The sequence below is a fragment of the Artibeus jamaicensis genome, unplaced genomic scaffold (assembly GCF_021234435.1).
Source record: "Artibeus jamaicensis isolate MK-2021 breed Jamaican fruit bat unplaced genomic scaffold, CSHL_Jam_final contig_233, whole genome shotgun sequence".
NCBI lineage: Eukaryota > Metazoa > Chordata > Mammalia > Chiroptera > Phyllostomidae > Artibeus > Artibeus jamaicensis.
Window position 1 is genome coordinate 26,759,494 of NW_026521486.1, and position 26,289 is coordinate 26,785,782.

General features: G+C 42.8%; 1 protein-coding gene across 1 annotated transcript in view; it reads right to left on the bottom strand.

Annotated features, from left to right (window-relative positions):
- PLBD1 (phospholipase B domain containing 1) overlaps positions 1 to 24,301 on the bottom strand; it is a 57,127-nt gene extending 32,826 nt beyond the window's left edge. The window contains exons 1-2 of the mRNA XM_037136568.2: positions 23,911 to 24,301; positions 11,935 to 12,154 (exon numbers count right to left, since the gene is read on the bottom strand). Coding sequence (XP_036992463.2) covers positions 11,935 to 12,154; positions 23,911 to 24,067 — 377 coding nt within the window. The 5' untranslated portion in view covers positions 24,068 to 24,301. The remainder of the gene's footprint in view (positions 1 to 11,934; positions 12,155 to 23,910) is intronic.
- Between the last annotated feature and the right edge of the window lie 1,988 nt (positions 24,302 to 26,289).

A 26,289-nucleotide genomic window follows, 5' to 3' on the forward strand; every position in this document is an offset into this window, starting at 1 on the left:
GATGAGAAGTACGCTGTCAGTCTTGCTGCAATTCCTTTGTCGGCAATGTCTTTCCTTTCTGGTAGATTTCAAGATTATTCTCTCTATTCTCAATTTTCTGTAGTACTGACTCTGTTGTAGCAATTTAATAATCTGTGTCTTCCAACTAATGACTCATGCATTTTTCGATTTTAATAAAGCCTCAACTATTACCCTACCAACTATTGCTTATATGACATTCTCTCCAGTCTCTTTTTCTGGGACTCCTAATGCGTGGTTTGTCCCCCAAAGTCCAGCCATTGTTAATCCAACAAAAATGGTTTGTGTGACATGGACGCAACCTGGCAGCCGAGGAGAGTGGACTGGAGTGTACGTGTGTGAACAATGACAACCTCACTGCGCTAGTCAGAAGGGATGACTAGTCACTGAGTGAGTGTGTTTATTGTGTGGCCATCATATTCAAACTGACTGAGTGAGTAGAGCAATGAATCTCCCTCAAATTTTGCACTAAACTCGAACATTCCTCCATGGAAATGATCTTGATGATTCAGAAGGCTATAGCTACTGGAGACTGGCAACTTCATCAAGACAGCACACCCATTCATGCATCATTTTTGAATTTTTCTGAGAAACATCAAATCACCCAGGTGACTCAGCTCCCCAACAGCCCAGATGTGGCACTCTGTGACTTCTGGCTTTTTCTAAAACTAAAATCACCTTTGAAAGGGAAGAGATTTCAGACTATCAGTGAGATTCAGGAAAATATGACAGGGCAGCTAATGGCAATTGGGAGAACTGTGTGAGGTCCCAAGGTACCTACTTTGAAGGGGACTGAGGCATCATTGTTTTATGTACAACATCTCTTGTATCTTGCATCTTCTTCAATAAATGTCTCCATTTTTCTTATTACATGGCTGGATACCTTCTGGACAGACCTTGTATATTGGTGGTTTTTTAACTCCTCTCTCTAATAGCTTTCTATTTTTATCTCTTTATTTCTTTGGGCAGCATATTATATAATCAGTCATTACTAACTTCTGATACAGAATTTTTTCTCTGCATCTAGGAATTATCAATTTATCAACATTTTTAGAAATTAATTTCCATAATTTTATTTATAACATTTCAAATAGGTTATTTTAAAATATCTTATTCTTTTGTTCCATAAACTCTTCTGTTTTCCTTCATTTATAAGTCAAAGTTCCATAAGAATATTTAAAGCTTTTGTTAAAACATTGTATAAAATTAATCTGGGGTATATTCATGATAGTGTTGATTTTGTTGACTTTTTCTTAGCATTCAATCTGTATATTTTGGAACTTTAGGGTGCAGACATTTTTATTTATTTGACATCTCTCTGTCTCTCTCATTTTCCCCTTAGTATATCTCTCTGACTCCCTGAGAACTAGATCTTAGAATAACTTTGGGGACTTCTTTCCTATGGAATACTGGAGCTGAAATTGTAACTGAACCCACATATGTGGGATTTGGTTCTAGGTTGCCCAGGCCCCTTTCCCAAGCTCTTGGTTTCTTATAAACCTTTAGGCTAGGGTACACATCAATAGAGCTTACTCCGTGGTTGCCTAGTGCACAGTCGAAAGTAGCAAAGTAACTTGGGCTCTCAGCCTCGACTCAGCTCACCCAGCACACTGAGGCCTTCATGCATCAGCAGGTTGGGCTGTCTTTGCCTGATCCAGACCGAGGGCCCAGCAGATTCATACTTCAGCATTCTGCTTTCTGTTCCTTTTCTTGTTCAAAAAATGTTTAATCTCGTTTGGGTGTCCGGCTGAATTACTATGATGCTCTTTTGATATATTTCATCTATCATGGGCTGTAAGTTTGGAGCAAAGTCAGTCAAATTGTGAACACCTTGACTCTCTGCACTGAAAGCTTATGTAAAGGCCTAGTTTTGGTTTTCATTTGATGTTTTTTACTGACCAGGAAGGTCAGCATTGTAAACAGGAAGTGACTCAGATTTCAAGATGGGGAATTTGGTTCCCTGTACTTTCGAGATTTAGATACCCTTTATCTAGTACAGTGGGTCCTCAAATGTCATTCCCAACATTTTGTTGTAACATTGATGAGAGGCAGTAGGAACTTAACTCTTGTTGGTGTCTACTAACCTTTGGTAAAACTGGCTTCCTTACAAGTCATTGCACTGCAGTTCCAAGAACATATCAATGACATTAAGTGAGAACTTACTGCAGCTTCCAGAACTAAAACTGATAGAATGAGAATAGAGTTTTATTGCCAGTTAGGGAAACAGCATTGAAATAAAATCCTTTGATCTCTTTTATTTTATGGTCCTTGAATCCATTAAATGTTACTTCAAGACAGTATTTCTTTCAAATTATTTATAAATGTTTTTTAAAAGTTGAATGATCACATTTAACTTTTACTTATGTATCTTTATGCCGCCACATCTATTTGATGATTAAGTTGGTCACCCTTCTCTTTCCACCACCTCTGAAACTAGACAGGTATGTGGGTGACAAGGAAGGGGCCCTCTGCCCTGGCCTCACACTTCAGGTGAATGAAATGCAGGAATTCTGAGGGAATTTGATGACTCTCTTGCTCGGGGAGGTTATAACCCTATAGTGTCCCATTCCAAGACTGCCCGGGCAAATAGAAATAGCTGTTTGGACTGTCTGGGCTTATGAGCCAAATATAGCACTTCTGAACACTTCAATGAGTTTGGGGCACAGCCAAATGTGTTCTTTTGTGGTCTACAGTGAAATCAGTGGACCCTGGCAGCTGATGGAGCTAACAGGGGCAGAGAACTTGTACTTGTGGTGAGAAGTGCAACCTCAGATGGCATTGAGTAGATAGCTGGAGACCGTGGGATCTTCATCAGATGTCAGGCAGGGACTCCCCTAACCTAAACACTAAATGAGATTGTTTCACTTTGGTGGATGCCAGAGGAAGATACGGGAGAACCACTGATTAAACATCTCCCCCTCCCTCCAAGAAGCCTCAGTAACACTAATTCATTCTGGAAAAAAGTGGAACTTTCTGAATTGGCCCAGCTGAAATGATAAACTATTTTATTTATGTAGAAATGACTATGGCAACATCTTTATAACCATCATAAGGGAGTGGCCTGTTACAATGAAAATGATTTATATAAAAATAAAGTTCTATTTTTTGGAAAACAATACATGGGCTACTGATTTACCATGCTTACTCAGGCAAACAAAAAATATTCATAATTTTGACTTCCGCCAAGATGGAGGCATAGGTGGATGTGCCGTGCCTTCTCACACAACCAAGATTAGAGAAAACTAAATATTAGCAACAGAAAACACAGCCAGAACACGGAAAATTGAACTTTTCGGAAGTCCGTTAACAACAAATTCTTCAGCCTGACCGGTAAGGGGCGAAACCAGCGGCTGGAGGAGCAGGGTTGCACAGGAGGACTCGGCCAGACGGACTCAGGCCCGTGGAATCCAGGCGCAGGGTCGGACCTAGTGAGCGACCGAGCGAGCGACCAGGCGAGCGACCGCGGGGGAGACAGCGGAGCAGCGGGGCTGCATGTTGACTGAGGTCGCGCATTTGTGCGCGGGTGGACAGGCAAGGGAGTGGGCGGTTGGACCGGCCCGGCAGGTCCCCACGGGAAGCGGCAATGGAGGGCGCCACCATTTCCCTGCTCTGACCCCCACCTCCACATACAGGTCATCCCAGCGACTCTGAGTGGCCCGGCCCAGGTGAACCACCTAAGGCTCTGCTCCTCCGCACCCAGCTGTGAGAAGCGGCAGAGGGGGTCGCCATTTCCCCGCTCTGGCCACGCCCCCACATACAGCGTCACAACCCAGCGACCTGGGAATCCAAGACGCCGCTTCTCACACTTAAAGGGCCCAAACAGATCAAGAATGGCGCAGGAGGATCTCAGAGCCCCAGAGCCAATAGATCTAAGCGATGAAGAAATAGCAAAACTCACAGACGCACAGTTTAAAACATTGGTGATCAGGATCCTCACAGAACTGGTTGATTATACTGACAAATTAGACAAATATATGAAGGCGAAACTAATTGAAATGAATGGCATTGCACAGGACACCAATAGCAATGAAAAGGAAACTGGGACTCAAATCAATGGAGTGGACCAGAAGAAAGCAAATAATGGCCAAACAGAAAAGAGTCAAGAAGCAAGAATTCAAAGAAATGAGGAGAGTCTTAGGAACCTCCAGGACATCTTTAAACGCTCCAACATCCGAATTATAGGGGTACCAGAAGGGGGAAAAGGCACAGCCACCAGTGGAAAACTTATTTGAACAAATAATAAAGGAGAATTTCCCCATTCTGGCAAAGGAAATAGACTTCCAGGAAATCCAGGAAGCTCAGAGAGTCCCAAAGAAGTTGGACCCAAGAAGGAACACACCAAGGCACATCATCATTACATTAGCCAAAATTAAAATGAAGGAGAGAATCCTAGAAGCAGCAAGAGCTAAGGGGACAGTCACCTACAAAGGAGTTCCCATCAGACTGTCAGCAGATTTCTCAAAAGAGACCTTACAGGCAAGAAGGGGCTGGAAAGAGGTATTCCAAATCATGAAATCTAAAGACCTACAACCAAGATTGCTCTATCCAGCAAAACTTTCATTTAGAATGGAAGGGCAGATAAAGTGCTTCTCAGATAAGATCAAATTCAAGGAGTTCATCATCACCAAACCCTTATTATATGAAATGTTAAAGGGACTTATCTAAGAAAAAGAAGTTAAAGAAACATGAACAGTGAAAGGACAACAAACTCACAGTTATTAACAACCACACCTAAAACAAAAGCAAACTAAAAGGACAGCTAGATCAGGAGTGGAAACATAGAAATGAAGATCACATGGAGGGTTAGCAACAGGGGAGTGGGAGGAGGAGAAGGGGGGAGAAGGTACAGAAAATAAGTAGCATAGACAGTAGATAGAAAATAGATGGGGGGGGCAAGAATAGCATGGGAAATATAGAATCTAAAGGACTTGAGACACATGGTCATAAACTAAAGGGGGGTAATGGTGGGGATGGGGGGGTAGGGTGGAGGGGAATAAAGGGGGAATAGAAGAACTGTAACAGCATAATCAATAAAAAAGTTAAAAAATTCATAATTTTTACACATTGTTTTCGTCATTGTATCCTTCCTAGCTCCATTCACAGTTCTGAATTCCCTCAATTTTCCAGTTTACTTAAAAAACAAGGCACTGTTTCTCAACTGGAGTGATTTTTCCCTCTAGGGAGCATTTGGCAATATCTGGAGACATTTTTGGTTGCCACACCAGTGGGCAAGGTACAACAGATGTCGCTAAACATCCTACAATGCACAGCCTCCACACCAAAAGAAGAATTCATCCCAAAATGCCAGTGGTGCCGAGGTTGAGGAGCCATGAAACAGGTGAACATTAATCTTGACTGGTGGGTGGTTGCTGAGGGCATCCATGTAACCATAGACAAGACAGATGGAGATACAGGAGGATAACTGGGCTTGAACTACTGACAAATTTTCTTTTTCTTTTTCTTCCTTTCTTTTTTTTGGCAGAGACTAGATTTTTCAATTCTGGCATTCAGAGCATGGGAAGACAAACCCCCACCTTGAGATCAGAAGGGGAGGCCTCAAATGATGCTGCTCCATTCAGGGGCCCTGCAGAACACAATCCATTTGCAGGCTCCTTGGGTTGAGGCCCTTCTCTGATCCCTGTGCCTGGGACCCTACACTTTTGTTTGGTAGAGAAACAGAATATAGCAGTTAGAAGTGCAAGCTTTGGATTCTGAGTAAAGCTTGACTCCACCACTTCTAGGCTCTGTGATCACGAGCAAGATTGCTAATTCCTCCACATTCTGAATTCTCTTCAAACAAAGTTCACACTAGAGTCGATGTCACAGATGTGTTAGATTTAGTTTTAGCTCCTGTGGTGTGTAAAACCAGTAAATTTCCTCCTAACTTGGGCTGAAATTTTGCTCACTTTCATGTCTCTCACACAAATTTTTACAAGAGAATCATGGAGACACAAGTATCCCCACCTTTTCCTGAATCTTTCTGCATTGTGTGAATACACGTTATTTAGCACTCACTTGTCATCCACTATCTCCTACTGTTTTCTGTTTTGACTTCCTTGGTCAGAGACCATATTGGGCTTCTTTAGTATCTTCCATAGTGATTATTCATTGGAGCGTGTGCTACTATGTGTATATGTACATGTGTGCATGTGCACAAACTCTGTAACCAGACAGCCTGGTGTCCAACCCTAGCTCCTGCTAACTAGCTTTGGGACTTTCATATCAGTGATATGGAGATAACAGTGACAAATGCCTCATAACATTTTGTGGATTAAATAATTTAATATATGTAAAATACTTTGAACAATGTCCGGTACTTTTTAAATGCTTTATAAATGCTAGGTATCATCGTCATCATCACCATCATCATTTTGTGGTTCATGTTAAGTTTCAGATAATTACTAGTTGATGGGATTTTTGACATTTTTGAGAGTGAGACTGTGTCTTACTTATCTTTCCTTTGCCCATAGCCTTGACCTGGAAGCATATTCAGTTTCTAATATCAAAAGGGTAAGTTGGGAGTGTGAAGGAGATTTTTGAGCTATTTCTTGGCGGTAGACCAAACACAAAAAAGGTACCACCCTTAACTATTTTCTCTACTTGTGCCATAATTTTGCTAACAATCTCTTAATCCTAGTTTTAGCAACTGTTGTGTCGACATATTAATTTGAAAGGCATCCTCTTTGAAGAATGTACTTAGGAATTAACTTTCCCCCTACCTTTCTCCCCATTCCCAGAACCTGGTACGGGTAGTGTAACAAGTATTTGTTGCGCTGAATTGGCTCGTGCTTCCTGGGTGATTCCAGGGGTCATCTCACCAGCCACTTCAGCAACACAAAGTCAGTCACTTTGTTCAAAACCAGAGTAGACCAGGTCTTCACACCCTCATCACCATTCTTTCCAGAAAGGTTTCTTGACTCACTCTATTAAAAATCAATCTATGACTATTTAACAGATTTTACATCATTAATGAAATATCAGAGACTCTGAATGGCAACTCTTAGGGAGCCACTCCATAGAGTTAAAAACAGAGGAAGAAGCTCAATTCGATCAAGGTTTGTAGGCAACACAATGCATGGAAATATGTATCTCACTCTCCTAATTCATCTCTAATAGAATTGGAACAACAACAGAATTCAATTAAACCTAATAAGCATGTAATTAAATTCTGCTGAGGGCAGAAGCACTGGGCCAGGTGTCTGGGGTATTCAAAGATGAATAAGATAGGACCCTGCCCTTAGGCACTAACAGATGGTGCTGGGGCGGGGTGGGGGAGACAGAGCTCCAGTCCAGTGGGAATGGAATCAGAAAAAGCTTCATCAGAAAGACAGCCTCTGAGATGCATCTAGGAGGCTGGGCAATATTTCAGCTGGTGGAGATGCAAGAGGCAGCATTTGGTTCTCAGGAATCATGGCTCTAAGAGTTGCTAGAAAGGGGAAGGGCGAGAGACTGAGGGGCATCCCAGCATAGCTCAGGAGCCCTCTTGGAGTGAAGGCTTGCATGGTGAGGCCTGCAGCGAGTGACTCCCCAGGAGATGAGTGGGGCCATAGATAGTAGAAGAAGACGGGGAAAAGAAGAGAGCATGTGGAAGTGCCAGACAGTAAGAAAAGCCTCTGAAAGTATCTTGTGCCTAATCCAAACTATGGCCCAGCTGAATCTGCTGCTGCTGCCGCCACCGCCCTGGATGAAATTAGTCTGCCAAAGCAGCAAGGGTAGATGACCTCGAGCTTCATGAAAGGTACAAAGGGCTGGGCCCAGGACCAAATTGTTAACTGGAAGTGTTGTAAAACTTCAAGGAAATGACAAATTTAAAGGAAATGATGGAAGATGTGAGAATATTTTTTTGTCTGTTTTCATTCGGTCTCTCGAGTATCCCATAGGTTGAAAAGAGCAAATTATGTCTTCCAGGGTTGGTAAATGGGTCTCCTTATCTGAATATCTCAATTGTTCAGCACACAATATTCATCTTCTCAGACACCTCCTCCTGCCAAGAGTCAGGAGACTGTGAGGAACAGCACTCCATTGTAGACGTGGCGCTGTGGGGAAAGGTGGCAGCCCAGTGCTCCCACTCCTTGGCAGCTGCCTGAGCAGCTTTCCAAGTTGAGAGCAAAATGAGACAAGATGGCTCTTTCTTTTGGCCTCTGGCACAACCCACTTCCCTGTCAGCTCAGGCTCAGATGCCCTTGCTTCAAGGCAGTGTCTTGATATGTGGAGTCAATCATACCTGGGAAAGCTTCACAAATAAAAGTCCCTAGGAGGATGTTGTATGGTTTAAGTTGATAAAATGATATTTGTGTAAGAAGATGCTATTACTTTGTAGACAATTGCCCATGTGTAGCTGAAGACAAGCCAGCAAACAAACAGAAAGCATAGCCTGTGACTTGTATTCCTTCTCTACTGTTGATTTTGTGGCTACAGCCTCAGCCTTGAGATAGCTGACATGTAAGCTCTTCTGCTTTGCTTGAGAGAATGCTGGGAACCTTTGCTCAGAGGGAGCCACACTGCCTCTCCCTGCTCAGTCCAGACGGTGGGCTGTGCAGCCATGGTGCTGACTGCAGACAGTCCTTGCTGGTGCCTTCGGTCTAGGAGTCCAAGTCCCATGAATGCTCCAGCATCTCCTCTGTTCTGTCTCCTTGCTAGAGCTTGTCACTGTGAGCCCAGCTTCTTGACTCCGTTGGCCTATCTTCTTCCCTCGAAGCAAACTGTTGGGCATCAGAATGTGCGACAAGCCTTCTCCTGGACCACATCAGAAGAAGAGGAAGGAAACAGATAGCTTCCTCCTTCTCTCCCCTCTTCCCCAACTCATTGCCAGAGGTCTGTTTTAAGCATGTTGGCTCACATCCCACTAACCTGAGCTTTCAGCTAGGCACAAGGCTGTTCCTTTAAATGAATGCTGATTTGGAAATGCCCCTACTGATCTGACTTTTCAGGAATGCGCTTAAAATTTCCCATAAGCCTCTGAAAAGTAGCTTATGGGAAATGCACACTCGCCCCTTCTTATTTGAGGTAGGAAGACAAAGGAGAGACAGAGAGGATGAAAGAGACAGCAATTTATTGTTCCACTTCTTTATGCATTTATTGGTTGACTTGTGTATGTGCCTGACTGGGGATCCAACCCACCACCCTGGTGTATCAGGATGATGCTTTAACCAACTGAGCTACCTGGCAAGGGAGGACACGCCCTTTTAAAGAGAGTTTAGACTGCAATTCTTCTTCATCTTCCTTCTCTTCTTTTCCCTTCTTTGCTGCCTTTTCTCCCTCCTCTTTCTTTTTCTCTTTTCCTTCCCTTCTTCAAACATACAAATGCTGTTATCTCTCTCTCCCTTCAGTTATCATGCATCTTCCTGCTCACCAGCAGCTCTTATTCAATGAGATATATCACGGTCTCTATGGAGCAGTAGTCCCTCAGATTCTTGGTACCACATACAGGAAGCCCATCCTTGAGCAGGCAGGGAGAACTGCCATGGTCATAAATACAATATGAAGACGAACAGAGCAGTCGTCTTTTAAACTCACGGAACTTCTTAGCACTCTGTGCTTGGAATAGAGGAGGATAACCTTGGAGCGGTCTACATTCCAAAGCCTTCCACAGTACAGCCCCCATTTGCCTTTTCTAAACCTGTTGCCCTCTGCTGGCTCAGTCAGAGCCTCCACTCCTCGCTCTTTGTAAATGCAATGTACTCTTTCAGAGTCAGGGCCGTTTTCAGTGCTCCGTCCCACTGCCTTCTGCCCAGAATGATTGCTTCCTTCTTCCCAGCCAAGTAAAATGGTTCTCATCCGTCAAGCACCAGACCCACAACTCACCCTTCCACAAAGCCTTCTTTGACTGCTCTGGTCCACTGGATGCCTTCCTCTCGGACTTTTCTGGTACTTCAGATTAAAGCCCTCTTTTCTGGTTGTTCTGTGCAGCGGAAATGCTGCCCAGGGTTTCCCAATCATCCCTTACGGACCAGCACTGACTGAGGTTGCGAGACTGGCCTCTCCCTCTCTCCTGATCACTCACCCATGGGCTGCTGCTACTGGTCTGAAGAGAAGGCTGACTCAGTTGCCAGATCCTGAAAATGGATCACAATATGCAGGAAGTTGTGTATTTGCTTTAATCATAAAAGACTGACTTCTACATGTGGAATTTTCTTGGAAAAGACACGGCAAAAGGCAAAGAGAACAATAAAACAGTTAGTGACCAGTAGCTAAGTGACTTATTTTTTTAAGAAATAAAATTTAAGTAATTTTTACTCTAAAATAAAAGTATTTAAAAAGTTGTTAATAAAATGGCTCCTTTATTTATGGATGTTCTTAGAAAGTGGATAAAGGTAATCAAGGATAGGTTAGTGCTTTATATGAAGAACTGGGGGGAAATGGTAAAGTCATCCACAAAAGCGAAATGTTAAAACCAGTTTTTCCTGAGACAGAAGAGTATTGAAGTGCCACCTTTGTCCGAAGTCCTCTCAGCCACACTCCTGAGCTCTCTGGTAGGGACACCATCTCCAAGGCAGACATGCTTATTCTCACAACAGTCTCAGGACTAGAGCTGCTGTCTTCAAATCACACAGTTTCCCTCAATAACCCACTATGGCTGGCACGCATGAGTTCATCTACTATGCTTATATTCACACAATTTCTGCCCAAATTACTTCTCCAGCCCTGGCCAGGTAATTCAGTTAGTTAGAATGTTGTCCCAATACACCAAGGTTGTGGGTTCAATCCCCAGTCAGGGCACACACAAGAATCAACCAGTAAAAGCATGAATGGGTGGAACAACAAATCACTGCTTCTCTCTCTCTTTCCAGTCAGTCAGTTGATAAAAAATATTTCTTCAAATTTGCAATTCAATTCAAATAAGGCAATCAAATGAGTGAATATAGAAGTGGATAAAAATTTGGAATGAAAGATAACAAGTTCAGATTGTACATGTGTAATACAGCCAGAAACATGTTTTAAATATCTTGCTGGGTTTATAAAGTTGTATGCGCCTCTGAGTAGTATACTATATGAAGGGTCTCCAATGGTAGGGTAACAAAAATTTGGCATAAAAACAAAAATGGGAATTTCTAGTTTAAATTTGAAAGAAGCAGCCAGAACTTAATAACCAGTCACCCAACATCCAATATAACCTCCAGAATGCAGAAACCGATTAAGACTGCATTGTACTTACTATGACCAAGGCGGTAACAGTGCAAAATAAGTTTTGGTTAGACTGCCCTCAGTAATCTAGGTCACAGAACGTTAAAAACAGAAAGCTGACTTATCCAGACACTTTATAGCAAAGAAAGACTGAGGCTTGGTTAAATGGGTTGCAACTTTCTTTTCCTTGAAGAGTTTTTCTCTTAAAAGAATGAGTTCTGTCTGCATCACCATTAACTGCATTTTTGTTATCTTTATAAGACAAAGGACACAAGAACCAAGTAATAATAGAACCGGAATTTCTATTTAAAATCAGTTTCAAATTTAAAATTTTCAATTAAAAATTTCTTTACCCACTCGAAAGTATTGTTCTAAGACTGTTGAAAAGAAATGCTCTCATGTTTTTTTTTTTTTTAATTAACCTTCTCTGTTTTGTGGTTCTTGAAGAGTCACTTCACCTCCTACTTGTTCTCTGCTGGACAATAACTAGCAGGACGAGATGGCTTAGCTGTCTCTTAAAACCGTTCCTGGAGAAGGCAAGATTTAAAAAGCCTGCGCCGTGCCAACTGAGCAGTACCTTGACGGGCCACTTTGTTCCTTGGGGGCAGGTACTGACTGAGAGTACAAATGTAATTCTGATATTTCTGTCATAGGAGATATTACTACAGCTACTAATGTACATTAGTACAGCTACTAACACACAATTCCGGAAGACAAGGGCTACCCTGCTGGACACAGAAAAAGACAGAGGTCCCCTGACAGTTCTCCCCCATGAGGGACTGGGGTACTTACGTGGCAGTGAGGTATCCCTCCAAAAAGCCAGCCACAAACATGATGACCTCATTGCTCAGAGTCTGAGAACCATACCCTGCTTTGATCTCCAGGATGCCCCAGCCTGTGGTGTTCACAGAGTTATTATAGAAGCCATAGGCATCCCCGCTCTTGTCTAGTACGTTTTTGACATGCACTGTCTTTTCAGCAGGTATCCAGTATGCAGTCGCATAGGAGACTTCTGGAAGAAAAGAAAAGGGAAGAATGATAGGATGCCATTGAACTGATTTTCTTATGTATTTTTCTTCTATGTAAACAATTTCAACACATTCACTGTTTAAAGAATTCCATTCTAACAAATTGGGACATCTGCCACAATAGTTTGTCTTTGTTGCAAGTGGAGGAAAAACCAGAACCTTAATCAAGGGGGATCAGCCCATAGCAAAGATACCAGTTGAAGTTTGTAGGGGCGTGGTTATAACATCACAGAGGTGGATCTACGGGCTCCATCCTGAGAGATGGGAGAGCAGCCAGGACGGAGCTGGAGCCCTTGCCCACTTCCTCATTCAGCCAAGGACAGGGTTCACGTCCCTGGTCGCCAGGGCCTTCCATTCTGCTCAGCAGCTGGGTCAAAGCATTCGCATTCTCTGGCTCCTTATCCTATTTTTCCTGCTTAACTCTTACATGACATTAGATTCCTATTTAGCAAAAAATAAAAAATAAAAATAAAAACTATCACTTGTGACCCCCTCAAGGTCTTGATAATTTTGTGAATTCATCCTCACAAATCCTATATTCACGTCTCTCTTCTTGTTCATTTTAATCCATCTACCCATGGGTGCTCTCAATCTCACCCCTCTCATCTTGTTAGGAAGTGTTCTAACCTATATCTTCTTCCTCCAGCACCCTAAAGTTTTCTCTCTGTGGTGGCTCCTCCCCCTCTAGTAAATTAACATGTTCTATTGCCACACGGATCAAAGCAAAGCTACCACAGAAGCTCTCTCTGCATTCTGTGGTAGCTGCCTACCCACCAGCTTCATCCACTGCCCCTTGCACTTTACAATCTGGAAAGGGTCACACACCACCCAACCCACCAGGAGCTGGGCCACCACCGCGGAGTCGCATATGCTCCTTCCTCTGCCTGAGAGTTTCTCTCTTGTTAGCCACCTAGCAATCTCAAAATTGCTAATTTAGACTTAGGAAGCAGCACCCCTTTGAAGGGGCTGATTTGCTCTACAAGCTTAATGTACCTAGTATATACATCTTTAGGTCTTATTACTTTGTACTGCAACTTAAGTGTCTGCTCCCGCTTCTACCTATGAACCACTGAAGCCCAAAACTGTTTCCTCGGCATTAGGTATGGTGCCCAGCCTATAATGGATACTCAGTAAATATTTGTGAAAGGAAGAGAGACTTAGGAAAAGAAAGAAAAACCAGAAAAAAGAAGGGGAGAAAAGATAGGGTATATACTGTGTTCATTTCTCTGCCTAAGAAACCACTGCACGGCTGCTCCGGTTAAAGACAAACTTTACACTCAGGTCATCAAAGAGGAGAGGAGGCCAGAATGACTCTCGGGTTCTAGGTTGGGACTCAGTGGATGAATGCTGTGTCATTCACTGAGAAAGGGAGCAAGTGGGGAATCGGTCTGGGAAGGAATAGGTTTGGACATACTGAGGTTTTAGGGGTTAAGATACTAGAAATTCCAGCTCAGATTAAATTCAAAAGTGACTCACCATTTTGGTTTTTTGTTGTAATGATTGTTTATCCAATAAGCACTAAAAGTATAATTGTAATCTCAGAGCATCATGACCACAATGGTAGGCTTTCTCTAAAAAGTGGTTAAGTGGAGGTAAGGACATTGACTGTCACAGGCAGAATACTGTGTGAACTCCCGATGGCAAGCAATAGTCTAATTGTTAATAAAGTCACAAATTGGCCATGATTTGAGAATTGTAAGCAGTATTCATAGAAACTTCCCTTCTTTGCCTCCCAAGTACAATAAATATGCCTTCCAAATTGATTTTGGACCACAAAAGCCATAGCCTCAGCCCTTCCCAGCCTTTCTCTCACATTCTCTGCTACCCTCACCTCCAGGGAGTCTGTAGGGAAATGAGAAAGCAGGACTGACTAAACAAAAAATAACCACAAATGGCTGCAGGAAGGGTGGGATCATGAACAGAAATTGTAAAAAAAGGAAGGCAACACTTGTCAGTCTCTCGTCTCTTTCAGTTCTGCCCACATAACATGATTTTTAGCTTTGTTCCCTTCTCCAAAATGTTGGCATTTCTCATCAGCATCCTGACCTTCCCTTCCTTTTGTTTTCCATTCCAGTAGCTCCTTTTGCTATGAACTTGGCTTGCTCTCAATCTAAGTACTCAAGGGCTGTGCTTTCATTGCTACAGGTACTGCCACATTTGACCTAATTTTCCGACCACCAATAACAAATGTCTGCAAATCTGTGCTTTTTGACCTTACTCTAGTCCTCACGAAGGAAGGTCCCCTGCCCAGGCCTCATGAGAATTCAATGATAAAAATTTGCTAGTAATGAGCTGACCAATTTACCAGATGCTTTGAAAATTACACCAAAATCTGAGTTTCTCAATTCACTCCTAATCAATGTCCTCTATTCCTCGATGTTTTCTCCATGCATCTTTCTGGTTTTCCCAGCACTGCACAATATTTTTTCTTAAGTCCTTTAACAGCTTTTAAACCATTATAATTTTTTCTAAAAAAAAAATCTCAAGTTAGGAAGCAGATGATGTAAAAAGATAGCAAAAAGGTAGAAAAATATTACATAATTCAAAACCTAACCTAGCTTTATACAAGCTCTCTGAAGGCAGGGACTGCTGCGGCTTGCCACAGAATATTCTGGAATCACTGTGCCTGGCACAGTCACATTCCTGTGAGTCTAGTTTACTTGTGTGTGTTTTTGAAGTGAAAGTGAGGTTTACTGTAACATTCGCAGAAGTTAGCCTGAAATAACTGAAGTAATCACAATACATGTTCAAGTTCAGGTGAGGAGCCTAGAGAATGGCTCAGCTGCTCCCAGTACAAGCACCATGTATTGATGTTTTCTCCAGAGTTGTGCAAGTGGAGAATAAGATCTAAACGTTTTTTAACAGCAACATTCTCAACAACGCGGTTGATAAATATTTGTTGAATGAATGGGAATGTTACTTTATAAAATCAGGGTATTTTTTTCTATCAATAAAGATGGAAGAAGCATAATCATTTAAAATTTTATTTACTTGTGTATTCTAATATTTTCTATGATTTAATTGTCTTCAGTTAAGTTAAAAAAATTTCTAACTGTCTTGGAATTTGCAAAATAGTCATAAATGATTTAAATCACTCTCACCCAAATTTGGAGCATAATTTTCCTAGCACCTCATTTATGCTAGAGTAAGTGGTATTGAACCCTGAGCAATACAATTTTGGCTAATATATTCAGGAAGCTAGAAAAAAGAGAAACAAGAGAGCAGAGGTTCTGAATATGTGAGAGAAAATGTAAAAAGATTAAGATTGCAATTCAATCTACTCAGATTGGGTTTAGCTAGTACTTCACTGATTCTGATCCTTGAGTTGCTTTTCTCTTTTATGAACACAGTCTCATATGCTCATCATATGATCATCATATGATCCTGAGCATAGTCTCTCAGGATCTCTTTTTCTGTGCACTTGGCATTGATCTTCCCTTTTGTGAAATGGTTCTCAATAAATTAATATTTGGTTTTTAGATTTCCTTTGACTCTTCATCAGAATCACTAAGAAAATAGCTGACTCATGAACAATGTCCGGCCAACAACATTATAAGCAGGAGTTTCAGGTTTTAGTCTCCAGAGGAATCAGATTATTCCGGGGAGTGTTCCCAGGGAACAGGAATAGGGGGCTGGTGGAATAAAACAGGGAATGAGGAAAAGCTAACATAAGGGTGCATTTTTTATATATATATATTTTTTATTTTATTGATTATGCTATTATATTTGTTCTATTTCCCCCCTCCATTCCCCTCCACCATGCACACCCCTCCCCCACCATTTCCCCCCTTTAGTTCATGAACACGTGTCTCAAGTTCTTTAGATTCTATATTTCCCTACTATTCTTACCCTCCCCTATCTATTTTCTATCTACTGTCTATGCTACTTATTTTCTGTACCTTCTCTCCCCTTCTCCTCCTCCCACTTCCCTGTTGCTAACAGGGAAGATCTCCACATGATCTTCATTTCTATGGTTCACTCCTGATCTAGCTGTCCTCTTAATTTGCTTTTGTTTTAGGTGTGGTTGTTAATAACTGTGAGTTTGCTGTCCTTTCACTGTTCATCTTTTTTATCTCTCTAAAAGTCCTTTAACATTTCCTATAATAAGGGCTTGGTGATAATGAACTCCTTGAATTGGATCTTATCTGAGAAGCACTTTATCTGTCCTTCCATTCTAAATGAAAGTTTTGCTGGATAGAGCAATCTTGGTTGTAGGTCTTTGGTTTTCATGACTTGGAATACTTCTTTCCAGCCCCTTCTTGCCTGTAAGGTCTCTTTTGAGAAATCCGCTGACAGTCTGATGGGGACTCCTTTGTAGGTGACTGTCCCCTTAGCTCTTGCTGCTTCTAGGATTCTCTTCTTCATTTGAATCTTAGCTAATGTAATGATGATGTGCCTTGGTGTGTTCCTTCTTGGGTCCAACTTCTTTGGGATTCTCTGAGCTTCCTGGATTTCCTGGAAGTCTATTTCCTTTGCCAGAATGGGGAAGTTCTCTTTTATTATTTGTTCAAATAAGGTTTCCACTCGTGACTGTTCCTCTTCCCCTTCTGGTACCCCTATAATTCGAATGTTGGAGCCTTTAAAGATGTCCTGGAGGTTCCTAAGACTCTCCTCATTTTTTTGAATTCTTGTTTCTTTATATTTTTCTGTTTGGTCATTTTTTCCTTCCTTCTGGTCTGCTCCCTTGATTTGAGTCCCAGTTTCCTTTCCATTACTATTGGTTTCCTGTGCATTTCCATTCATTTCAATTAGTTTAGCCTTCATATGTTCCCCTAATTTGTGACTAAAATCAACCAGTTCTGTGAGCATCCTGATCACCAGTGTTTTGAACTGTGCATCTGAAAGTTTGGCTATTTCTTCATCACATAGATTTATTAGCTCTGGAGTTCTGAGTTGTTCTTGAGCCATGTTTTGATCTGTTTATGCCTGTTACGTATGAGGAGAGGCGCCTTAGGTGTTCACCAGGGCGGGGCCACCCAGGTCACTGGTTTGTGACACTGTATGTGGGGGCGGGGTCAGAGAGAGAGCAATGGCAGTCCTCTCCGCTTGCCAGGTCCGCCTTACCGCTGGCCCCTGCCTATTTATCTGAGCACCAATGTGCGAGCCCGCCGCCCTGTGCCAGGGCCTGCAAGGTCTGTCTCAATGCTCGCCTCTTCACTGGTTTATCTGCGCGCAAATGCACGACCTCAGACAGCCAGCCGTGCTGCGCCTTCCCTGGGTCTGCCTGTAGCTACCCCCATAAGGGTGCATTCTGAGATGGTTTGAGGAAGTGTGCAGAATAAGCCTCTAAAGACCCTCTACTGGGGATGGAAGAGGGAGAATTTCCCCTTCGGCTCCCCCCTGCATAAGTCAAAAGCTGTCCTATGCAGCGTTAAACCTTCACTCCCGGTCTGCATGTGCTCTAGTACTAAATGATTTGATTTCAGAGAAACTCTGGGTCAGAAAGCAAGGGAATCCTGCAGTGTCACTGAGTGGAGGTGCCTCAGGTTACACCTGCATGAAGCTAGCTATTTAGAATAAAAGGCAGGTGAGAGGATGTGAGGTGGGATGCATGATGTACCTGATACATTTGGTGAATAGAAAAGGATATAGCTTTTAAAAAGTACCCCAAAGCAACAAAACACTAATGCAGAAAAAATGCTATAAGATTTGTCTGAAACTAAAATGATCCATTTCCTCCTCCCCCTTGAAACAAACTTACTCCTCACTATGAGATTAAATCAGAGTTTTTGCCAAAAAACTTACCAACAGAAAGTCAATTTAGCCCCATTCTAATTCAGCTCTCTTAGCTTACTCTTCATCTAGATTACTTTTTGGTTATGTGCATTTGTATGAATTTGGTCCAATAAATTTGATTATAAGGTCCTGGAAAATATTGCATATTTCATTGTATCAACTTCCTTGTTTCTAACACAATGCTTCATTGATTATGTGGCTGCCTCAATCACAAACTATCACAATAGCTGTGAAGGTCACACTCAGAGACAGATTTGTATCAAGCCTGTAATACATTAATACTTGATTTCTAGTTGTGAATTAGAATTTTCGTACCCTAGGTTTCCAAATGCTGGTTTGAATAACTCTAAACTACCTTATGTGGAAATTGAAATTGCATTTGCAAGGCTGACAAATTTCAGAGCAACCCTGAGCCTTTCAATCAGTTAGGATAACTCCTTAGCAAGTGGAATAAGGGACGCTGGCCCCATCCAGCTCTCTGACCCACCTGCCTCCTTCCTCACAGGACCACTCCTCTAAGCATTAAGCCCTCAGGGAAATGAGGTTCTGATTAGCATCAAATAATCTTAGAAACAAAGCCTTGGGTCCGTTGACCACAGAGTCAGAGTTCGGTCAAACTAGAGATAACTTCTGGGAGTTATCACAGAAGTTGTGATACTCAGTTGTGTTTCAGCTCCAGGCCCAGAAAAGCAGCCGAAACCAAGGAAGCAATGCCATGGTTGATATCAGGTGCAATGACTAATGACCCTCCACCACAGCACCAGCCAATCAGTAGAGACTATGACCCTACACACCTGAAAAGCTGATGAATATTCTATTGAGATCCTCCTTGACAACCTCCTCTAAAATCCTCATCTTCAGAAAACAGATAAAAACCCTTAAGGCCAGTGACCCAGTAACCCAGTGACCCAGTGAAGGTGTTGTCTCTCTCTCTCTAGAGTACACCTGAGTCTTTCCCCCACTCTTTGTTCAGGCATGTGCCCTTGCTTTCTTTTTCCTAAGCTCCAAGAACCCTTCTTTTGCCTCTGTAACTTGTTTCCAGAGCCCACACAGCCCAGATGGCTCGTTTCTTCTACCTTTGTGACTTTCTAAATAAACTTTCTCCTTCACTAGAGTTCTTGGTACTGAATTCTTTCTTACCTAAACTCAAGGACTGAGGTCTGACATTCACTGCTAACACAAACTACATAATAACATTAATGATTTTCTAGCCACATCGTAAAGCTAAACTTTCAAAAGATTGTGGAATATAAGTTAAGAGCAACTGGAACTTCTTCCATTAAAAAAAAAAGATGAATATTAAGTGCATTAAAAAGCCTTAAAATACTGAACAAAATAAATTCTTTGAGATTCATTCTATTATTGATGCTGCTACCTCATTTGCTATCTCAATAAATAATGCTTTAAAATTTGGCATTCAACAAAGCAAAAGATAACAGGAGACTAAAGTAAAAACAATGCCTAAAAATATATGAAAACAAAAATTTCTGCTCTTCATGTCAGAACAAAGTCCCAAGATGAAATTCACATGATTCATAGTTTCTATAGTATAAAAAGCAATCACCATGAAAAATGATGTTTAAATGTTCTATTTCAATTTTAAGACTAAAGAAAGTTACTTCAGTTTAAAGACTGAAATAAGTTTCTTTTTAATTTTCTTCTGGAGAAAGTTTTTGATTTTTGCTGTCAGATCCACATTTTCAGGAGGGCCAGGAAACAAGGTTTAATAATAGAAGTGAATAGGCACTTCTCCCAAAAGTTCTATACTTTTTTTTTAAACTTTTTTATTGATTATGCCATTACATTTGTTCTATTCCCCCCTCCATTCCCCTAGTTCTATACATTTTTATCAACAAACTGATTTAGGGAGAGCACAAGAAAACATCTGAATTCACAGAGTACTTCTTCTGGGTCTGATCACCCGGACAGTGGGGATGTGCTGTAGGAAGCCTTAGTGAGGCTCAGAAAGACTGAAAAGAGTTGGGAGGTTCTAAAGCAGCCGTGACTAAAGCAATCAAGACAATTTCAGTCAGACAGCTCTGACCCTGGGAAGTGACCAAGGAAACTGTTCACTGGTTTCTGAAACAGCTGCCTGATGTACACCCCTCAAACCCCCCAAATGCTGGACTGTGACTAAGGAAAAATTCTGAGTATTGTATAAATTATTACATCACAGCACATAGCTGATCATCTGCCATCTTGGTTGCTTAATTAAGAGATCCCTGATGCCTTTTCATAGAAGAGTAACTCCAATGGCCAGTAGTAATAGCTGCTCGACTACAGTCATGCATCACTCAACAATGGACATATTTACATTCCGAGAAATCTGTCAATAAATGACTTGGTCATTGTGCAACTATGACAGTTCACTCATACAAACCTAGATGGGGTAGCTCACTACACACCTAAGGCTATTATTCTGGAGGGGAGAAAAAGAATTTTCCTTCTACTCTTCTGGATTCTTAATTGAGCCATCCCAGAAATAAAAGCCAGGTTAAAAAGAAAAAAAACAAAAGTCTAGTAACACATATACCTCTATATACATAGGAGAGGCCCAGAAAAACGGAGTTATTCACCAAAATGGCTGAAGCAACTTTAAATACCATCTTCAGCTGAAGACAAAAGAAGATGTTGGGGGTGGGGGGTTCAGTTAGGGACAATTACCAGGAAAAGCCCATCGTATCAAGGTTCAGGTTGTTAAGCAGATTCAAGTTATTGCCGTCTGCACTGATAAGAATTTCTGAAGATAAGGTCACTCAGTGAGGGAGACATATGGAGATTTCCCTTATAGATGTAAATGCCTTTTAGAAAGTGTCACTTCTACTTGGTTTTAAAACTTCTCCGGGGTCTGCTGTTTCTTGACTAACCTATAATAATCCTTATGCTAAATAGGCATGTTTGGGAGTGATAAATTCTGTGCCCCTACAGTTCCTACACTACAAACCTGTATAGCATGGTACCATGCTGCACACTGTTGCCAAGTGTAACACAATAATCTGTGTGAGGCGTTGCACTATGAGTTACAATGGGTGTGATATCACTAGGCAGTAGGAATTTTTCACATCCACTGTAATCTTGTGGGACTACCATTGTATATGCAGTTGAGTAAAATATCATTGTGTGGCATATAGTTATATATAGCCCCTACTGTATATAGCCAGACACTGTTCCTCGTGACCACTTTATGAGACAGAGAGTATTAGAACATCCATTTTACAGGCTAGGAAATTGAGGCATAGAGCGATTACATAATTTACTTAAAGTCACACAGTAAGTATTGGAGCCAGTATTCAAACACGGGCAGTAAGGCTCCATAGCTTCTATTTATGGAATTTGATACTATCTTTCTAACACTGTACTTCCCAAAATGAAGAACAGCCATAGAGCAAACATATGGAGCAACTACCTCAGTGATTTGGAAATACGAATGTCTTCAGAGTTATAGAAGTAACTGAGACTGGTGTCAGCCAGAAGCTGCTGAGTCACCTTAAGAAGATGGAAAGACTCTCAGGACAGCAAACTCCTTGACTACTACACAGAGGTATCACCGGTCTGGAGAGGTGATCTGTTAGTCTCACGTGGGCACTGGTGAGCCGTGGGAGCCTAGGAAAGGCAGCCAGGTTTGGGCCAGGTGGGGACTGTCAGTGCAGGAGTGCCCATGCCCTGCCCGAAGTGTCAGGCCCCACCGGGAGGTGGATTAATCCAACCTCCATCCTGGGAATCCCTCATCTCATCTATCCCACGTAGTTTCAGCAGAGCACGGCTGGAGCAAGCTACACAAACACCCAGTCTGTTAAACATTAACAACTGGTATTTTGGTTCATAGACTTGTGTGGTTATCAGGGTGAATCAGCTTCCTTATAGCCGATCAGCTCTGGAGCACCAGAGAGAAGATATTTCTGGAGTCCAGCCCTGCAGGTTCCAGGGTCAGGTTTGGAACCAGTTTTACCAAGGGTTCTATGCCACCCTACATGTCTCCTGGCAACCAACCCATCCCTTCCCCTAGTGACAACCTGACTTCACTATATAAACAGCTTAGAAAAATTATATGAGACATCCTAAACACAAATACAGGCCTTTCTAGTTTGGAAAGATAAAGGCAACACTGTTACACCTCTAAAGTTTGTAATAGTTTGAAAGACATGGCTAGGATGAACATGCACTTGTTTGCCAATCTCTAGAATAATTACAGTAAAAAGTCTTTTTTTAAACAAATTGAAGAAGTTGTTTGTAAAGAGATGCATCTTAGTGGATATAAAAGTCATTCCAAGGAGATTAAAATGCATTCCCTTCAGTGTTTATCATGTATACACTAAATTCAAAGTACTGAGCTGGGCACTCAAAGGAAACATGAAAAGCAAGCAATGGCAAAGACCATGTTCTCTGCCCTCAGTTTTGCAGTCTAAGAGAAGGTAAGACAAAGCACCAAAAACCTGCATCGGAAAAGAGGTTAATAGGGGCGGATCGAAGGCAAGCGAGATCCCATTTTTTGAAACAGTTAGCATGGGCACCACTGGTTGTCCGTGGACTCCACGTTAAGAAGTCTTTCGGGATTGCTGGGCAGACAATTGTCAGGAAGGCCAGTAACCGAAATACCCTCACTCTCTTGCCTCGACGACTCCCCACCCCACCCGGCATGGAGTCAGCTTATCTATCATTTGGGGAACTGGGTTTAAGAAGCGGTTTCTTTCCAGATGACATCTTCTTGAATAAACAGTGTCACATCTTAAGAAAAATAATGTCTCCTGCTCACTCCTCAGGCTGCCCCACCCCCCATCTACAGAAAATTTAAAACAATCCCAAGGTTCCAAAAGAACAGAAAAGGGAGAAAAGTGTCCTCTGGTGTTCCAGAAAGAAACACCCTTTCCGTATCCGGGGCACTGTAGCTCGCCCCAGGTACGTGTGAGAGAACAGCCCCAGGTACGTGTGAGAGAACAGTCTCCTGAACCTAAACGTGGCACCAACACCATCTCCAAGGTCCTGGGAAGTATGGAATGTGCTGGTAAACCTGGAGTCAGAAGCCTGGGGCTGCATCACTTTTGATCTCAGAAGCCCAAGAAGCTTAAAAGACTGGAAAAATGGAATAGCAACATGCAGGCAAGTTGCGAAAACTGTCTCGAAATCTGATGGAAGGTGATGTAACAAGAATCAGAGCACTCCTCTGAGGAGTGTGCACTCCTAAACTCCACGCTATTCTTATGCAAGATCAACATAGAAAGGGGCTTGTAAGATTACATCACTTTTGAAGTCTTTCAGTTCTTTCATTATTGTTGACTTTATTCATTGGGAATGAAAATGCCAAATCCAACCTTGTTTTTTTGTTGTTGGTTTGGTTTTTGCGAAGTGTACAGGTAAGTGCGAATACGTGTAGGGGATGAAGCCTGTTTCCCTAGGAGGGGAATAGTTGAGTAAATGACCTTTAGCATTTCAGCTCTGCCTTCATATGCTGTGTATCTTTATGAAAATTACTTAATCTTAAGTTTTCTCCTCTGTAGAATGGGGGTAGTCAAGCTATTTAGATTACCCTCTAGTGAGCGTCATATTGGAAAACATAAATCCTTTAGCACACTGCCTGACACATACCAAGCTGACAGCACCAGGTTGCATTTCTTAGCATTTTAAACCAGTTATTGACCATTAAGAAGCGGGGGAAGAGTGGCAGCCCGGAATCATACCTCCCTATGATGCGAGTAAATATATTTAGATGTCCTTTGGCTAGCACTTTGAGGCAAGCCGAGTCGTGCAGGAGCGAACGGATTTGCCTGCCAAGAACTGTGGCCAACACTTTTTAAGTTCGCAGGAATACAAACCCCATGCCCTTCTCCCGGGCAAACTCAGAGCCACAACAGTGCTAAAGCGAGCCTTGTCAGTCCCCCGCAAGAGCGCGCTCCTTGGCGGCCACTCAGAACCCCGACACTCGCTAGAAGTAAACTTGGCGGGGCCCGGGGCTCGGCGGGGCGCGCGCAGGCAGCGCGGAACCTCTCCGCGGGCGCGCTGTGCTCACCTGCCAGGCTGGGCGGCGCGGCGGCGGCCAGCAGTAGCAGTAGCAGCAGCAGCAGCGGTGGCGGCGGGGCCGAGGGCGCGGGCAGCCGGGGGAGGCGCCCGTCCGGGCTGCGGCGGGACGTTGCTCTGCGGTCGCGATATCGCTCTGCGGTCACCATCTCCCCTGGGCTGGACCAGGTGGCCAGCAGTGGCAGCTGCTGGGAGAGCGGCTCGAGGGCCGGCAGAGGCGCGCAGCGTCTCAGAGTTGGAGCGTCCTTAACTTCCCTCTTTCATTACTTCTGCTCGTTTGGGGCTTTAGAGGTCCCGGAAGCCTCACGTGGCCTTGGGAACAACCTTCGCCCTATGGTGCCTCGGTCTGGGAAAGGCGGGTCCTTCGTGACCCTCTAGCGCCCAGTGGGCCGGGCTGGGAAAGTTCGCCGCAGCACTTCTGGGATCTAACAGCGTTACGCACTACTTTCTCTGCTCCTCGGGCTGTTTTGCAGCCCTAGGTTTGAACAAATCAGTTCACGTCAGCACCACTAGCCTGAGTCTCCAGGGCCGGCCACTCCTCTGTAGAGGAAGGTTGGGGGAAATGCATGCCCCTGCTTACAAGCAGCTCTGATTCTTTGCCGTTCTGGAAAGGTCTTCACAGGTCCCTTCTCCCCCAAGGATCAGCACCCCTCCATCCCAGGCTGTTTAACCTAAATCCATTTGCTGCAGCTCAAGACTTTGGTTTCTTTGCTTTTTTCTTCATTGGCTGGAGCCACCACTGGAGAGAGATTCAGACAGAGCTGTGAAGTCCCCATTTCTGTGCAGTCAGTTGAAAGTGACATTGTGAAGTAGGCAAAACTATGCCTTGGGTGACATTGTGAAGGTGGCAGAGGGTGCCCTAGGTGACATTATGAAGTAGGCAAAAGGTATTTTATTCATTTAATAAGCATTTATTGAGCCCATCTGGTGAACCAGGTAGCAGTGGTTTTATACAGACAAGAGCATGACCTACCACAGCCAAGAAGGCACAAAGCCATATGCCCAAATTTTTGAGGGAAAAATAAGGGTGCACATTGTACATGGATAGTACTAATTCCGTATCTATGTACCTTGTATCTGTTCTTGTGTTTTGTAATATTTGTTACATAAAATTTCTTGTACCACAATTCGTTCAAAAATAAATGCTAAAATTCTTTTATAATACCAAGAAAACTGTGGAGGATGGTGAAGTCTGGCGTCCTGCAGCCAGACCCTGCAGGGATTAAGAAGGAGATAGTTAACCACGAGCTTCAGCTGAACACGACTGTAGCTTTTGCAGAAGAAATATTTATCATTTAGATAGCCTGGGAACGGAGCGATTATGCCTGCAGTTCTTTCCTGAGTCTGCAAAACGTCCTTGAGCTTTCTCTAACTAACCCTTATAAAATAAACGCTGAGAACATGTTCAGGGTCATTGTCTCTCCACCGCGGCCTCTGCTTTTCCTTAAACTGTCTGTGTCTTTCTTCATCTCTCCCATTGACCCCACTTAGGAACCCCCACTCTGTGCTGGTTGGGGCAAAAAACCAAGTGTCTAAATATAAATAAATAAATAAATAATTGGGTTAAAAAACTAAAATAAAAATTTTTTTTTCTTGAGAGTTTGGGCCCAAAATGTGAGGGTGCACTATACATGGCAAAATTCAGTACATACACAGGTACTGGAAAGTGGCCATTAGCACTGTAGTAGAGCTAGCTCTAAGGGAGGTACAGATGGGACAAGCCACAACACGGCCCGCAGTTAGACACCCACTCTTCTTAGTCTTCTTTGAAGCTTAATTGAAGTGTTAAGGGGCGATGAGAAGAGAGAACAAAAGTCACCTTTCCTACAGCAGGAAATAAGCTGATTTGAAGGTTCAGCCTTTCTGGTCAATGCTGTGATGTGCAGGAATCCGCTGTTGGCATCTGCAGCTCTTGGCCTCTGGCCTAGGTTCCCATACACTGTGCGTATTGGTTAGGGTAATGCTAGTATTAACAAAAATTACAAAAGAAATTAAAAGTTTTGTTCATATACGATTTGCAAATCAGAGAAGGTAGCCCTCAGTAGGACTTGAAGACATCTTCCCAGGTGGGGGGTAGGGAGAAGAACATAGCTTTAGAAGGAGAAGCATTGCTAGGAAACAAGGTTATGAAACGTACATCATTCATGTCTAATTGGTGGGGGCAACTGAGGTTTTTTTCTTAAAAAAAAAAAAGATTTTATTTATTTATTTTTAGACAGAGGGGAAGGGAGGGAGAAAGAGTGGGAGAGAAACATCAGTGTGTGGTTGCCTCTCTTGTGCCCCCACTGGGGACCTGGCTTGCAATCCAGGCATGTGGCCACACTGGGAATTGCACCAGCAACCCTTCGGTTCACAGGCCAGTGATCAATCC